This window comes from Paramacrobiotus metropolitanus, unplaced genomic scaffold, assembly GCF_019649055.1.
Source record: "Paramacrobiotus metropolitanus isolate TYO unplaced genomic scaffold, Prichtersi_v1.0 Parri_scaffold0000009, whole genome shotgun sequence".
NCBI lineage: Eukaryota > Metazoa > Tardigrada > Eutardigrada > Parachela > Macrobiotidae > Paramacrobiotus > Paramacrobiotus metropolitanus.
In genome coordinates, this window is record NW_026570229.1 from 1,425,869 (window position 1) to 1,442,706 (window position 16,838).

The window sequence follows — 16,838 nt, forward strand, 5'->3', positions numbered from 1 at the left end:
ACAGTTTTGGCGGCTTTGGCTTATTTTCTAATACGGCGTAGACGACGGAATCGTCTGTTTGGCGCTCGGCAAATGAGCAAAATGCAGACCACTGGCGCAACGGCCAGCGACTCTGCACCACCACCGGATCTTAACACCGACGTCGTCCATTTAGTGGAGAATGACCATGTTCGAGCGCTGGAAATCCCGCTGACCAATCTGCATATTTGTAAGTCGCACATTTGCGCGAACAAGCACATTTATTCGAATTAAGGTGCTGCGGATGCATGCCTACTGGATGTGCTCCTAGTCCACACTGCTAGTTATTATGAAATTGTTAAACTGCGGCCGACTACAAGGGTCTCACTTTTTTGTCCTTCTATCTAAGTATCCACCATGACAGCATGCGCACAAATGTATGTCTGCCAATACTACGTATAATTATTATATCGGTCTTCTTGATGAGCATGATTCAGTATCACATCGTTGTGTTTTCCGCTGCAGCCAACATTATTCTTGGACGCGGCACGACTAGCATCGTGAGAAAAGGGGTGGCCCAGGACCTTCTCGGTCAAGACCAGACCAGTGCCGCCGTAAAGAGCGCCAGGGACCGTAGCGCTTCCACTGAGACGCGACAGTTAATGCAGGAAATAGAAGTTATGCTAGCGGTTGGTCAGCATCCTAACATCATCGACCTGTTGGGTGTGGTTATGATCGGTAACGCGGTCTGTTGACTGTTCAGTGTCGTTTATGATTCGGAAGAATCTATGATACATCGAACTTTATGGAATCACTGCAGGTGAAGTGCTTCTTGTACTGGAATATGCCCGATTTGGTAGCCTTCGGGATTTCTTGAAAACTTACCGTGCCGGCATTTACCATCATGTCAGCCGTAACGCCATACCTCCCTTATGACGAAGAAGAAGCGGAACGTGCCGTTTGCTCCGCCGATGGAACGATATCTCGAGCGGACTTAGATGAACTGAATGGACAAATCTTGTCAACCACTATGCTGCTGCAGTTTTCTTATCAGATCAGTCGAGGAATGGAACATCTCAGTACTCTGGGCATTGTGCACCGCGATTTAGCCGCGCGAAATGATCTGATTTGCGATGGATTCACGGCGAAGATATCGGACTTCGGCATAGCACGGCAAGAAAATCGCGATCGCTTTCCGGAATTAAAAGTACGAAACTGTTTTAGCACCAGGCATAGTTTTGCACTCTAGGCTGGAATTTGGAATTCGCATTACCAGCACGTACGTAATACGAACAAATACAGTATAATATTACTAGGAAACTGCACGGCTGTTCGCTAGCACTGAAAGACCGAACCGAAAATACAAATATTGAGAGAAGTGTCTACAGATAATTTTTTTATCTGCTTGTGATCCTGCATCTGTGGCTAATATTTTTTTACTTTAGTAATTTCATAATAGGTCCACAGAATCTCAACAAATCAGGAACGTTCCGGTCAGAACTGACCGGAAGTTCAGAAAGCATCTGTCACGCTCTACCAAATTGTACATTTATCCTCAAATTCATAAAATACATTCTATATACCTATCTTAATAAATGTTTGTTTACATCAAAAACGGCATCGGTGGATTTTTGCCTCGAGTTTTCAACTGCATAAAGTCAACCACTTAAACAAAATAAAAAAAAAGTAATATGTATATTTTGTAATAAAAGAATTAAAATGTCAAAGGGCTGTATATTTAATTTTTATCACATAAAACATATTCGATTTTATTTAACCTTGCAGGAAGCTTTTCCAGTGCGCTGGATGCCACCGGAAGCCATGGCTAAAAAAATATTCTCAGAGAAATCGGATGTGTGGTCCTTCGGTGTTGTTATGTGGGAAGTGTTTAGTGTTGGAGCGCTGCCGTTTACTGACGATCGCATTGCGCAGGACAATATCGCCACTTTTCTAGCGTCACTAAAAAGCGGATTGCGTCTGGACAAGCCGGAGCACTGTCCAACTGTCGTGTAAGTTTTGTCGGTAACTTGCTCGTGATAGTCGCATTTCTACCTGCACATACCTCGGTATCAGAAAGAATAAGCCGACCGATGTGATCAACAAAATAATTCTTTAATTGGCGTAGAGCGCGTCTACAGAGGGTTATTCAGCCAAGTGTGGACACTTTTTGGAAAATTTCTGCTTGGCCGTCGCAGGCACATTTTACTTTTTTATAATCTCATCAGGTAGCCACAACGTCCAATCATACTTTAAATTCAACCGAGCCAAGATTTTGTCATCCTGTAGCTCAGGAAAAAAATAAGTTTGTCCCCACCATGGTGGCAACAGTTGACCAGTTCAGCTATAGGAAATGGATTCCCTCTATTCAAAATTAATTTAAAATTTGGGTTTTCGCCATAATCCATTGAACACCTGTCAGGGGTTTCAAACAATTGTAAGGGCGGGACGCCCCGCCCTCCTGAGTAGCTATTCGCTGTTTCTGGGGATTTCCACCCCGCACATTGCTGCGCTGTTTTGACGGACCTGCAGCACAGTTGCACTGGCTGCAGGATCCTTCCTCATTAGTCTGGTGTTGCTGCGCCACGGTGCGCATTAGATTCGGCAATAAAGCCTCATCCGGGTTCACCGCTGTTCGCTGTCGAGGATACGCGTGGCGCCCATACGGCCCCGCGTTATACAATCCTTTTTCAGAAGGAATTACTAGTTTTTTTTATTGACAAGCAGCATCCTTGTTTTCCCCGCAGTGCTCCCGGAGCACATCTCTGTTTCTAGATGACTTCTTCTTCCCTGCCAGGCTTGATCCGTGGAGCGTCTTTTTCGACCAACGAACATTGTAAATGGTAGAGAAAGACTTGCTCTACAACTTTAGTTTATGATGGGACGGAAAGGATAGCTATAGTTTCGTGCATAAGAATTCGCGCAATGGGCATGGCTCCTCCGGGTCTCTTCCTGTTTTTGCATATTTTCCAACCGTCCTACCACAAGAACGCGCAAAAATATGGCATCGTTCTTGCCATAAAAAACATTTGGATCGCCATTTTTCACAATTTAAACCATGCAGATTTGAAAAACAGACGATCCTTTTAAAGCCTGATGATGAAAAGCCAAATTTTGACTGGTCAAGGAGTCTTTTGGTCAATAGATATTATGGCGAGCATTTTACGTTTGATTGTCACCAGAATTTGCAAAAACCATTCAGACTAGTTAGTCGTTGTATTGAAATGCTTATGGCATCATTTTTGTTAAAATGAAATTTACAAGGATTTTTTTTTTCGAAGTGCCACACTTGGCTGAATAACCCTCTGTAGGATCCTTGCCGACCGATGTTAGCAACGATATAATTCTTTAATTGGCGTAGAGCGCGTCTAGAATCCTTACTTGTGACGGTCGATATTATGGGTTAAATTTTGAAAATCGTCCATGGTTGAATTGTAGGTTTAATTTCATGTGTGACTGCTGGAAGTTGTTGCCCGATGATCGGCCAGTTTTCGCACAGCTATCCCACGAAATGCGAAATATTCTTGAAACTTCCGGTGCCCAGGTTTATCATCGTCTGGACTGATGGCCGCCTGGCCTGTTTTTTTGTGTATTTTTTATGATCCGTTAACCGAAGTATTTAAGATTTTTAACCAAACCTACTTTGTACCTCCGGACTTCAGATACCTCGTGGTTGATGTATACCGAAAACAGAACAAGTCGATAAAAGCTGTGTTTCCTCTCTTTCACATATCATTTTATTGGTACAACGCATAATACGCACGCCCAAACAACGGTGCACGATGCAGTAGATGTCGGCAGCAGGAAACTATGCTGTCTAAGTACGTACGAGTGCTCGAATTGATCCGCCTTTGGGATACATCGAAATATTCTCAGTTCGGCCAAAGGGGACAAAACCGTAGGACAAAATAAACGCAGCACATACACACCGATTACTTACAGATGATATTAAAGTACATCTTTGGAGACCACTTACGAGTTACGAGTACAAACTGCGTACGCAGGTTTGTCGAAAAATTGGAACCATCCCCTTGGTAAACCCAATAAGGGGCTGTTACTTTATTTATAACATTTTTGTTTTCATTTTTCATCTTCCTGTTACCCCTTGGTTCACGCGATTTACGGAAGGTCCCTTGGTTGCATGTCTTATTCAATGGTGTTAGACATACATCATGTCTAACATGGTGTGAGACATGTCTTATTCAGTGGTGTTAGACAATGCGTTCAGAAAAAAATGATTCGCTTAGAGTAAAACAAGTTGAGTGGCGTATTGATTAATAGCTCAAACTGTCCCAAAGCGGCAGTGGTGAAAAAAACATTAATATTTGACGGTATTAAGGCGAAGATATGTTGTCGTTCTCATCCATTGGAACATCAGCTTGCGAGCCGTCCAACAGGGCATACCAGTAATCAAGAGGAAGGTAGTTCTCTTCCCTGATATTGTCATTAAGCCAACGCAGCACCTGCTCTAAGCGAGCAGCATCAGCGCGCTCTTCGGGAATCCACGACCAACAGTCCATAATCAAACTATACCTGCAAGAAACTTGTCGATAGTTGATGGTAAAAGGTCGTACGATGCACATCACCTACGCGACACTGGGGCAGGTCTCCGATCTTTGCAGGCGCAGTCCAGCTTTTAGCGATGCAGTTAGCGTTGCCGCATCACATGTCACGGAATGCTCAATGGCGTATGGAAGACTACCAATACTGAATATTTCCCATAGAACGACGCCCAGTGACCAAATGTCGGATGCGGCAGAGAACCGTCTATCGTTGATGGACTCTGGTGCCATCCAGCGGAAACGAAAGTTTTTCTCCTTAAAATAATTTATTTATAAGCACGAATTATGCGGGAACGACGTTGTTCTGATTAGCGACTATTGTGCTTACCGTTTACCTGGTGTCTCGTACCTGTTCATCCTGCCCGACGTACTCCGCTCCTTGTTTGGCCACTCCGAATTCGGAGATTTTGGCAACCAGTCCGTCAAAAACTAGCACGTTCGCTGCCCATAGATCCCGATGGACAATCGAACAACTGTGGAGATACTGCACTCCTCTAGAAACATGATGACCAAACCGAATCAGCGTCCGGGCGGACAGAATTTGCCAGTCGAAATCCACTGAATCGTCACTCGGGGGGTGTCGTCGGTCAGCAGCTTGCCGGTAACGCTCCATTACATCCTCGTTAAGAGGTAGTAGCCTGCCAGTTGAATCCACCTGGTTCAAAAACCATTCTTCGCGGTGCGTTTGTAAATAATTCGACAGGCGTCCAAGTTCAGCGTATTCGTACAGTAGAAGCACCTCGCCTAAAGAGCGTCAGTAAGAACCAGGCAGAAGGGTAAATCAGCGTAAAAATGGCTTTAAGAACGTAAACCACCGCACCTTGGACAACCAAACCAAGAAGACTGACGATATTCATGTGTTGGCCTATGTTTGCCATGATCTTCATTTCATCGGTTAGCAAACGCAATTGACTGGCATCGCTTTTGGTTTTCGGACTTTTCATTATCGCAGCTGTCATATCAGGTCGACCAAAAATCCCTTCAGCAAACCCCTTTTCCGAATCACTCGCTTCGCTAGACCATAAAATTTCCCCTGCTACAATATATTTTGTTAATTAACCAAGTGCATTAATTAAACGTTTCAGGACGTTTACTCCGGTCTCTGGCAAAATGTTGCGCGTTTTATGCTTTACTACTCGTGTCAGATTCGGTGGCTTCAATATATAATATTATAGCCTGGCGACAATTAGACGGTCGCCGGTACGCAGAGCAAGTTAAGAAGGGCGCGCTACAGCAACCCAGCAAAACAGCTACTGTTACTGCGATGATCTATTAGTTTTACACTAGTTTCTCTTACTGCGATGAACTTTAGTCAAAGGAATCTCCCACAGACGGACGTGTTCTGCATTCTCCCAGTGCACATATGGGATGCCTGTAGCCTCATCGAAAGGAAGCCAGTTTCGTATGCCTTCGAACATCAAGCGCATACCGTAGCTGAAACTTTTCTTTTGCATATCTCCGTATTGCACTCGCCGTCGTTTCACGACACACCAGACTATGGCAGCGATGCTCGCGATAACTGCAGTTGGAATGATGGTGCCTAACATTACTGGCAACCCGTACCCTATAAAAAAAATTAGATTTGCCACTCGCTAGTCGTTTGTGTAATGTGATGACGTGTTAGCAGTTGGTATCAGCCCACCAAGTAGTGCTTCACTGGTGAATTGCCGGACCGCTATGTAGTCAATGTGTAATTCTTGTTTTGGTGCAACCGTGGCATTGTACGGAAAATCTGGTGTGCTGAAATACGCTTTGGAGAACATCCTGATCGTAAGCTGCAATCGTTGCCATGTTGACATTCCCTCGACCGTTTGATTTAACGCTATTTGATCGTCCACAAACCAGCCAAGCGAATCGGGCGTTACCATACCATCAGAGTGCTATATGCCATATAAAGTGGCCAAAAAGTGTATAACCGCCGTAGTACAGCCGGGTTTACGTTACTATCTGAACTTCATTGAAGTTTAGCTTCAAGTCTTCAACGGGCAAAAACAGTACAGCCGATGATGCGACTCAGTAACATTAAAGGGTTCGTGTTATGAACTTCGTTTTATTACTCAGCAAAAAAACTTTCACGCTAAGAAAACATGGAGTTATCGAAAAACAACTCAAATTTTATAACAGCTAAAGGCGCCTTTTGGACTGTTGTGCTTTTTCAGATAAATGATAAACAGTGAATTATTGATTAGCCGTTGGCAATGGTATGATTGCTTTCGACAATGGATTCTTTTACAGTGGTTTACAAGTTACATGCCTTTGTAACTCATGATCTGCTCGTATAATGCAACTCTCAAACCAAGTGACAGAGCTATTTTCTATTGTTTGTCAAAACATATTTGGTCGTTTGTTAAAACCAAACATCAGCGAACAACTTACAGAATCCGGTACTTCAAATTTCTATCATTATACGCTGGTATTAGTACACAGAATAATACAAAGAACGAAGAGCGCTAGATAGTGGCTTGCGTACTTTTTAATGCTTTTTATTTTGAAGGATATTCGCCAGAGAAAAGCGCAAGCGCACACCACCACACCAGCAACTGTTATCTCAACACAACAACCATGGTTCAGCGCCTTATGTTAAACCTGTTCACAATGGCTGTATTTCTGTCCTGCAATCCCCACGCTGCCTGTGTTCTTACGGACGACGACAATGAAATGGTGGAAATTTTCCGCGACGATTTCAACGGTAACGTGCTGGACTTGAAGTGGTTGGTTCATGACATGGAAGTGGAACGTCCCCCACCAGGTGTCGTGGTATTAAGAATATTGCAGCTATCCAGGAAAGCGTTTATCGGCACCTAGAAAACGTTTGGCATCTAACCGAAAACGGCGGTTAATTTATAAATTGTTCGGATGCGTAAATGCCTTTATTTCCTATATTGTGTTCTCGATATCTCGGTTGTACGAGCCAATAAAAACCCATTTTTGATTTTACTGTAAAAAGATTACAGAAGAGCACGAACGAAGAGTCCCGGAATGTTTCTTCGCGTTGTACAGCTGGTATGCCTCCGCCACCTGCCGACCGTCAAAACATTCGATTACGCGACGGACAACTGGTGCTGCGGCGAGGCGTGGTTCGTAACGGCTCATCCTTGGTGTTCGGGGAACAATCTATCATGACAGGACTCCAGTTTCTCTTCAAGTACGGCGATGTCGTCATTCGAGCGAAGTTTCCAGAGACCCCGGGAATCAAAGCCAGCATGGTTCTGCGGCCCTGCATATTCAACAGCGAAGGCTGGGGCTGCCGGTACCATCCGGTACCATGGGTATCAGTGTCAGCCAGCCGATGCGCGTATCATAAAACTCTCTTCAAAGGTGAAGTGGAGTACGTGGACAGTGGGGGAAAGACGGCATTTCACGAGCCAGCCTTTGATAGGTGAGCCAGTAGACAAGATTAATTAAGGCGTTCAAAATACCGAACAAACATCTGTTAATGCTGGAACGACAACCTTGTTTTTGGGAGGGTGTTGTGCAGAGATGTTTTAGTTCAAAAGAATTGTTTTAAATAAAGGTGAACGCTCGTTTTAAGACATTGCGGCTTTTTTTGTTTCTGGTCCGCGCTAAAGCTTGGAATGGGACACCGATTACTTACGTGGCTTACCCAACAGAGGTGATATTGCAGTGCAGAAGAGCTTTCCCTCGATTACCATACGCATATGCTAAGGTGGACAAGTGAAGATTTAGTGTGGTATGTGGATGAGGAGTGGGCGCTCAATTTGACTGTACCTGGACTGGAACGATGGCCCAAAATGGCCATAGAATTTTGGATGTCACCACTTACAGGATTTGTGAGAGCCCTCGATAGAGACGCATCGTTATCGGAGGCATTTCTCGTCGACTATATCGTTGTGAAGCAATCCCGAAAAAGACTGCGAGAGTTACATGCCGGTACGAAAACCAAGGTTCCGAGTATGAGTTCTGGTTTTGAGGTTGCTTTGCGGTGCCGGTAGTCAATCTTCTTCGACATTAGTTTTAATAATCATGAGCGGTCCAGAGCGGATAATGTTACGCTATTACGACGCTGTGTAGACATACCAGTTTGATTGATGCCATGCTCAAATTGTTTTCAGCCTCTATATTGCCAACAGCACTAGGAATCGCCGTTTCCGTTGCAGTACTGACGACTGCAGTAGTTACTGCAATACTCTTATATCGACGATACCGAAAACGCGTTAGAGGGAAGGCTCCGATTTTAAGCGGAGACATCAGTTTCTCAGCGCAACACAGCGTTTACGACTTCTCGCCGTTCGACTCTGGGCTCCTCATTAAAGACTTGGCGGCCGATCCCTGTGCCCGTCGCTTAGCGATTCCCATGAGCCAGTTGCAATTGAGTACGTGAAAAATTTTTGGTTGATCGTGGTAGCACAGAATGTCTGAGATTCGCGTTGCGAAGAAACTAAAGAAAGTAAATCAGTTGGCAATAAACATGCAGCCGTGGGTCAACTTACCGTCATGCTAAGCGTCACGTTTAAAAATTACCGTCCAGACACTGGCATACATAATTCTGCGCTTTAACCTCGGATGTTGAAGAGTTGAAAAAGAGCGCCAGTAAATCGGGATAGACCATACGAAATTAACTTTATGCAATAAAAAAGCATTACCGATTTTCACATGTTTGTATTGCATTTTAGCGGAGCTGGTTTTGGATACCAGTCCTAATAGTGTTGTCAAAGCGGGATTTGCGTACGGTCTCTACTCACAACCACAAGGTCAAGACCAGAGAAAAATCGCAGTAAAGAGTGTCCGGTTATCAAACAATGTATCACAACTTCGTCAACTCATCCAGGAACTCGATATGCTGGCTAGAACTGGACGCCATCTTAACATTGTCAATCTACTTGGGGTTGTTATCACTGGTATGATCTGTGCCGTAGTTTACCGAATGAATAATTATACAAGCAATGTCTTAAAGATGAGGTGCTGCTGTTGCTGGAGTGCGCCGAATTCGGGACTCTCACCAATTTTCTACGAAGCACTTGCCGAACGAACTTTGTCAACCAGGTCGACTGCAACGGGGCCATTGCATGCCAGCCTGACATGAACAATATCGAGGTCATCAGAGAACCAACCGACACAGAAACTCCCACCCCCAACACGGAAGTCAACAACTGAGACTTAACAGCGCCGTCGACGCTCACGCTGCTGCGCTTTTCCTATCAAATCAGCCGCGGTATGGAGTATTTGCACAGTCAGGCTGTCCTCCATCGAGATCTGGCCGCGCGCAATATTCTGCTGTTCTCGGGAGGAATTGCGAAAATTTCCCATTTCGGAATGGCAAAGCCGGGGACTGTGTACGTTCTGCATGATCTTCAGGTACGGTTATAGCGAAACCTACGTCATTAGATTGTAGTCGCACGCAAAAAAAGGCTTACGATAGACGGTACGATATACGATAGGCTCTTGCACGCCATCACAGCGTACCCTTACCGACTACAATCTATTAAGACGATGATCGTTTGCAACTTTGCGATACTCGTACATTCATTGAGTTACAGTCGACGACGAGTCCGTCTTTGCAGGAACATCTCCCCGTGCGTTGGATGCCACCGGAAGCCATCGAGGAAAAGCTTTTCTCTCAGAAATCTGATATATGGTCCTTTGGTGTGGTATTATGGGAGATATTCAGCTTAGGCGCTGATCCCTATGCTGATGCTAGCTCTGCACAGAAGCGTACTGTTGCCGATTTCGTAAAAGCGCTGAAGAACGGATTACGCTTGGAGCGACCATCCACCTGTCCGCTGGCTATGTCAGTCACGTAGACGTTAGACTACGATGGTTTTGTTTGATTGCCCGTCTGTAGAAGTACAAGTAAAAGATAAAATTATAGCAACAAAAGTATATAAGTATGAATAATATTTTACTTACTCCTCTATTTGGATACCTTTCCTGAGTGATTCGGTTGCGGCAGCGCCCTGAAATGTTTTTTTGCTGCAAGTTGTGCGGCAGTCGGAGGGTGAACATTCAGATGTACACGGACAACAGATGTTAAGCTATGTTCAAATTTTTTCGAAGTAAACCACTTAGTGAAGCGATCCGACAGAATCTTTATTTCGTATTTATCTTTTCGGTGCTAAATTTGTGTGCACACATCGTGAAAAAAGTTACAAAACTATTTGTCTAGTACATATGCTTTTTAATTTTGCAGATCAAACATTTTAAATCAATGCTGGGAGTTGTCACCAATGGAGCGAGGCGATTTTCGTCAGCTAGCCGCATATTTGAGAGATCTTATTAGCACCGACTCGGAAGAATTCTATCTGCGGCTAAACTATAACAATTCCTTATTTAATGAGGAGAATTCCATTAATTTCTTGGACAGGATTAGTGCTCCGGCGCAAATTGATGACAAAACAGTAAAGGCATAATGATGTGGTGGTCAAGTATCTGTACCAGTAGTACAGTACTGCTGACTACTAATTTAGACTGAAAAAGAAGCTCCATAAAATTGCTGGTATATGGCAGCATACTTTTCCCGGCCAAACATATTTCCATATACTCGTATCTATATTATTTCATAACAGCTACGTACAGCTTAGGACAAAATGGTCGCATACCCAACATCTCCACATTCAGTACGAATGCAGCGCAGTGCACTGTACGACTGAGTTCAAAATATCCGTTTCGCACAAGTGCACTGCACCGCTTGCGTACAGAATGCTGGGTATGGGGCTATGCGACCATTTAGTCCTACATTGTACTCTACTGTTAAGTGAAGGAGACACGCCTGCTTGCTCCGGATGCCATCTATGCGAGCGAGACAAACGTGTGCACAGACGTGTTTACGTGCCAACAAAGATGTCTTTCGAAAGGCTGGTTATTTAGATCCAAAAAGGTCACATTCGGTTTCGGTGGGCGTTAGATTAAAATGGCGAGAACCACTTTTAACAATGCTGATGGAATGAAATTGCATGTGCAATGCATGGATATAAGCACCAATGTATCTGTAGGTACCCTACTAGAATCAGATGCCGACAGCACATTCCGGTGTTTGTAATCACATGCCGGTCTTTAACAACCGCAATATACAGATACCACGCTAAGTGTTGAGGTTGTCGCTGGCACAAATTATCTGCCCCTCGATTACCATACGCATATGCTAAGGTGGACAAGTGAAGATTTAGTGTGGTATGTGGATGAGGAGTGGGCGCTCAATTTGACTGTACCTGGACTGGAACGATGGCCCAAAATGGCCATAGAATTTTGGATGTCACCACTTACAGGATTTGTGAGAGCCCTCGATAGAGACGCATCGTTATCGGAGGCATTTCTCGTCGACTATATCGTTGTGAAGCAATCCCGAAAAAGACTGCGAGAGTTACATGCCGGTACGAAAAACCAAGGTTCCGAGTATGAGTTCTGGTTTTTGAGGTTGCTTTGCGGTGCCGGTAGTCAATCTTCTTCGACATTAGTTTTAATAATCATGAGCGGTCCAGAGCGGATAATGTTACGCTATTACGACGCTGTGTAGACATACCAGTTTGATTGATGCCATGCTCAAATTGTTTTCAGCCTCTATATTGCCAACAGCACTAGGAATCGCCGTTTCCGTTGCAGTACTGACGACTGCAGTAGTTACTGCAATACTCTTATATCGACGATACCGAAAACGCGTTAGAGGGGAAGGCTCCGATTTTAAGCGGAGACATCAGTTTCTCAGCGCAACACAGCGTTTACACGACTTCTCGCCGTTCGACTCTGGGCTCCTCATTAAAGACTTGGCGGCCGATCCCTGTGCCCGTCGCTTAGCGATTCCCATGAGCCAGTTGCAATTGAGTACGTGAAAAAATTTTTCAGTTGATCGTGGTAACACAGAATGTCTGAGATTCGCGTTGCGAAGAAACTAAAGAAAGTAAATCAGTTGGCAATAAACATGCAGCCGTGGGTCAACTTACCGTCATGCTAAGCGTCACGTTTAAAAATTACCGTCCAGACACTGGCATACATAATTCTGCGCTTTAACCTCGGATGTTGAAGAGTTGAAAAGAGCGCCAATAAATCCGGAGAGACCCTACGAAATTAACTTTATGCAATAAAAAAGCATTACCGATTTTCACATGTTTGTATTGCATTTTAGCGGAGCTGGTTTTGGATACCAGTCCTAATAGTGTTGTCAAAGCGGGATTTGCGTACGGTCTCTACTCACAACCACAAGGTCAAGACCAGAGAAAAATCGCAGTAAAGAGTGTCCGGTTATCAAACAATGTATCACAACTTCGTCAACTCATCCAGGAACTCGATATGCTGGCTAGAACTGGACGCCATCTTAACATTGTCAATCTACTTGGGGTTGTTATCACTGGTATGATCTGTGCCGTAGTTTACCGAATGAATAATTATACAAGCAATGTCTTAAAGATGAGGTGCTGCTGTTGCTGGAGTGCGCCGAATTCGGGACTCTCACCAATTTTCTGAAGCACTTGCCGAACGAACTTTGTCAACCAGGTCGACTGCAACGGGGCCATTGCATGCCAGCCTGACATGAACAATATCGAGGTCATCAGAGAACCAACCGACACAGAAACTCCACCCCAACTCGGAAGTCGACAACTCAGACTTAACAGCGCCGTCGACGCTGACGCTGCTGCGCTTTTCCTATCAAATCAGCCGCGGTATGGAGTATTTGCACAGTCAGGCTGTCCTCCATCGAGATCTGGCCGCGCGCAATATTCTGCTGTTCTCGGGAGGAATTGCGAAAATTTCCCATTTCGGAATGGCAAAGCCGGGGACTGTGTACGTTCTGCATGATCTTCAGGTACGGTTATAGCGAAACCTACGTCATTAGATTGTAGTCGCACGCAAAAAAAAGGCTTACGATAGACGGTACGATATACGATAGGCTCTTGCACGCCATCACAGCGTACCCTTACCGACTACAATCTATTAAGACGATGATCGTTTGCAACTTTGCGATACTCGTACATTCATTGAGTTACAGTCGACGACGAGTCCGTCTTTGCAGGAACATCTCCCGTGCGTTGGATGCCACCGGAAGCCATCGAGAAAAGCTTTTCTCTCAGAAATCTGATATATGGTCCTTTGGTGTGGTATTATGGGAGATATTCAGCAGGCGCTGATCCTATGCTGATGCTAGCTCTGCACAGAAGCGTACTGTTGCCGATTTCGTAAAAGCGCTGAAGAACGGATTACGCTTGGAGCGACCATCCACCTGTCCGCTGGCTATGTCAGTCACGTAGACGTTAGACTACGATGGTTTTGTTTGATTGCCCGTCTGTAGAAGTACAAGTAAAAGATAAAATTATAGCAACAAAAGTATATAAGTATGAATAATATTTTACTTACTCCTCTATTTGGATACCTTTCCTGAGTGATTCGGTTGCGGCAGCGCCCCTGAAATGTTTTTTTGCTGCAAGTTGTGCGGCAGTCGGAGGGTGAACATTCAGATGTACACGGACAACAGATGTTAAGCTATGTTCAAATTTTTTCGAAGTAAACCACTTAGTGAAGCGATCCGACAGAATCTTTATTTCGTATTTATCTTTTCGGTGCTAAATTTGTGTGCACACATCGTGAAAAAAGTTACAAAACTATTTGTCTAGTACATATGCTTTTTAATTTTGCAGATCAAACATTTTAAATCAATGCTGGGAGTTGTCACCAATGGAGCGAGGCGATTTTCGTCAGCTAGCCGCATATTTGAGATCTTATTAGCACCGACTCGGAAGAATTCTATCTGCGGCTAAACTATAACAATTCCTTATTTAATGAGGAGAATTCCATTAATTTCTTGGACAGGATTAGTGCTCCGGCGCAAATTGATGACAAAACAGTAAAGGCATAATGATGTGGTGGTCAAGTATCTGTACCAGTAGTACAGTACTGCTGACTACTAATTTAGACTGAAAAAGCTCCATAAAATTGCTGGTATATGGCAGCATACTTTTCCAAGCCAAACATATTTCCATATACTCGTATCTATATTATTTCATAACAGCTACGTACAGCTTAGGACAAAATGGTCGCATACCCAACATCTCCACATTCAGTACGAATGCAGCGCAGTGCACTGTACGACTGAGTTCAAAATATCCGTTTCGCACAAGTGCACTGCACCGCTTGCGTACAGAATGCTGGGTATGGGGCTATGCGACCATTTAGTCCTACATTGTACTCTACTGTTAAGTGAAGGAGACACGCCTGCTTGCTCCGGATGCCATCTATGCGAGCGAGACAAACGTGTGCACAGACGTGTTTACGTGCCAACAAAGATGTCTTTCGAAAGGCTGGTTATTTAGATCCAAAAAGGTCACATTCGGTTTCGGTGGGCGTTAGATTAAAATGGCGAGAACCACTTTTAACAATGCTGATGGAATGAAATTGCATGTGCAATGCATGGATATAAGCACCAATGTATCTCATAGGTACCCTACTAGAATCAGATGCCGACAGCACATTCCGGTGTTTGTAATCACATGCCGGTCTTTAACAACCGCAATATACAGATACCACGCTAAGTGTTGAGGTTGTCGCTGGCACAAATTATCTGCCCCTCGATTACCATACGCATATGCTAAGGTGAGTGAAGATTTAGTGTGGTATGTGGATGAGGAGTGGGCGCTCGAATTTGACTGTACCTGGACTGGAACGATGGCCCAAAATGGCCATAGAATTTTGGATGTCACCACTTACAGGATTTGTGAGCCCTCGATAGAGACGCATCGTTATCAGGCATTTCTCGTCGACTATATCGTTGAAGCAATCCGAAAAGACTGCGAGGTTACATGCCGGTACGAAAACCAAGGTTCCGAGTATGAGTTCTGGTTTGGTTGCTTTGCGGTGCCGGTAGGTCAATCTTCTTCGACATTAGTTTTAATAATCATGAGCGGTCCAGAGCGGATAATGTTACGCTATTACGACGCTGTAGACATACCAGTTTGATTGATGCCATGCTCAAATTGTTTTCAGCCTCTATATTGCCAACAGCACTGGAATCGCCGTTTCCGTTGCAGTACTGACGACTGCAGTAGTTACTGCAATACTCTTATATCGACGATACCGAAAACGCGTTAGAGGAAGGCTCCGATTTTAAGCGGAGACATCAGTTTCTCAGCGCAACACAGCGTTTACACGACTTCTCGCCGTTCGACTCTGGGCTCCTCATTAAAGACTTGGCGGCCGATCCCTGTGCCCGTCGCTTAGCGATTCCATGAGCCAGTTGCAATTGAATACGTGAAAAATTTTTCAGTTGATCGTGGTAACACAGAATGTCTTGAGATTCGCGTTGCGAAGAAACTAGAAAGTAAATCAGTTGGCAATAAACATGCAGCCGTGGGTCAACTTACCGTCATGCTAAGCGTCACGTTTAAAAATTACCGTCCATACACAGGCTTACAAAATTCCCTTCAAACTCGGATGTTGAAGAGTTGAAAAGAGCGCCAATAAATCCGGAGAGACCCTACGAAATTAACTTTATGCAATAAAAAAAGCATTACCGATTTTCACATGTTTGTATTGCATTTTAGCGGACCTGGTTTTGAATACCAGTCCTAATAGTGTTGTCAAAGCAGGATTTGCGTACGGTCTCTACCACAACCACAAGGTCAAGACCAGAGAAAAATCGCAGTAAAGAGTGTCCGGTTATCAAACAATGTATACAACTTCGTCAACTCATCCAGGAACTCGATATGCTGGCTAGAACTGGACGCCATCTTAACATTGTCAATCTGCTTGGGGTTGTTATCACTGGTATGATCTGCCGTAGTTTACCGAATGAATAATTATAAGCAATGTCTTAAAGATGAGGTGCTGCTGTTGCTGGAGTGCGCCGAATTCGGGACTCTCACCAATTTTCAGAAGCACTTGCCGAACGAACTTTGTCAACCAGGTCGACTGCAACGGGGCCATTGCATGCCAGCCTGGCGTAGACAATATCGAGGTCATCAGAGAACCAACCGACACAGAAACTCCACCCCAACACGGAAGTCAACAACTGAGACTTAACAGCGCCGTCGACGCTCACGCTGCTGCGCTTTTCTATCAAATCAGCCGCGGTATGGAGTATTTGCACAGTCAGGCTGTCCTCCATCGAGATCTGGCCGCGCGCAATATTCTGCTGTTCTCAGGAGAATTGCGAAAATTTCCCATTTCGGAATGGCAAAGCCGGGGACTGTGTACGTTCTGCATGATCTTCAGGTACGGTTATAGCGAAACCTACGTCATTAGATTGTAGTCGCACGCAAAAAAAAAGGCTTACGATAGACGGTACACGATATACGATAGGCTCTTGCGCCATCACAGCGTACCCTTACCGACTACAATCTATTAAGACGATGATCGTTGGCAACTTTGCGGTACTCGTAC

The 16,838-nt window shown here is 44.5% G+C and overlaps 1 protein-coding gene across 1 annotated transcript; it reads right to left on the reverse strand.

The window, feature by feature from the left end:
• Positions 1–4,289: 4,289 nt before the first annotated feature.
• LOC129582930 (tyrosine-protein kinase receptor Tie-1-like) lies at positions 4,290–5,374 on the reverse strand. Its single transcript, XM_055474561.1, has 4 exons — positions 5,338–5,374; positions 4,867–5,261; positions 4,546–4,772; positions 4,290–4,488 (listed from the first exon to the last, which is right to left on the reverse strand). Exons 1-4 carry the CDS (start codon positions 5,372–5,374, stop codon positions 4,290–4,292), a joined length of 858 nt encoding a protein of 285 aa, XP_055330536.1.
• Positions 5,375–16,838: the final 11,464 nt, after the last annotated feature.

Excerpts from the sequence above, each read along its gene's own strand:
- LOC129582930 (XM_055474561.1), bottom strand. The coding sequence starts at position 5,374 with ATGAATATCGTCAGTCTTCTTGGTTTGGTTGTCCAAG. Across the intron at positions 5,262-5,337 it reads TCTTGGTTTGGTTGTCCAAG|GCGAGGTGCTTCTACTGTAC; the intron begins GTGCGGTGGTTT and ends GACGCTCTTTAG. Across the intron at positions 4,773-4,866 it reads ACGTCGGGCAGGATGAACAG|GAGAAAAACTTTCGTTTCCG; the intron begins GTACGAGACACC and ends AATTATTTTAAG.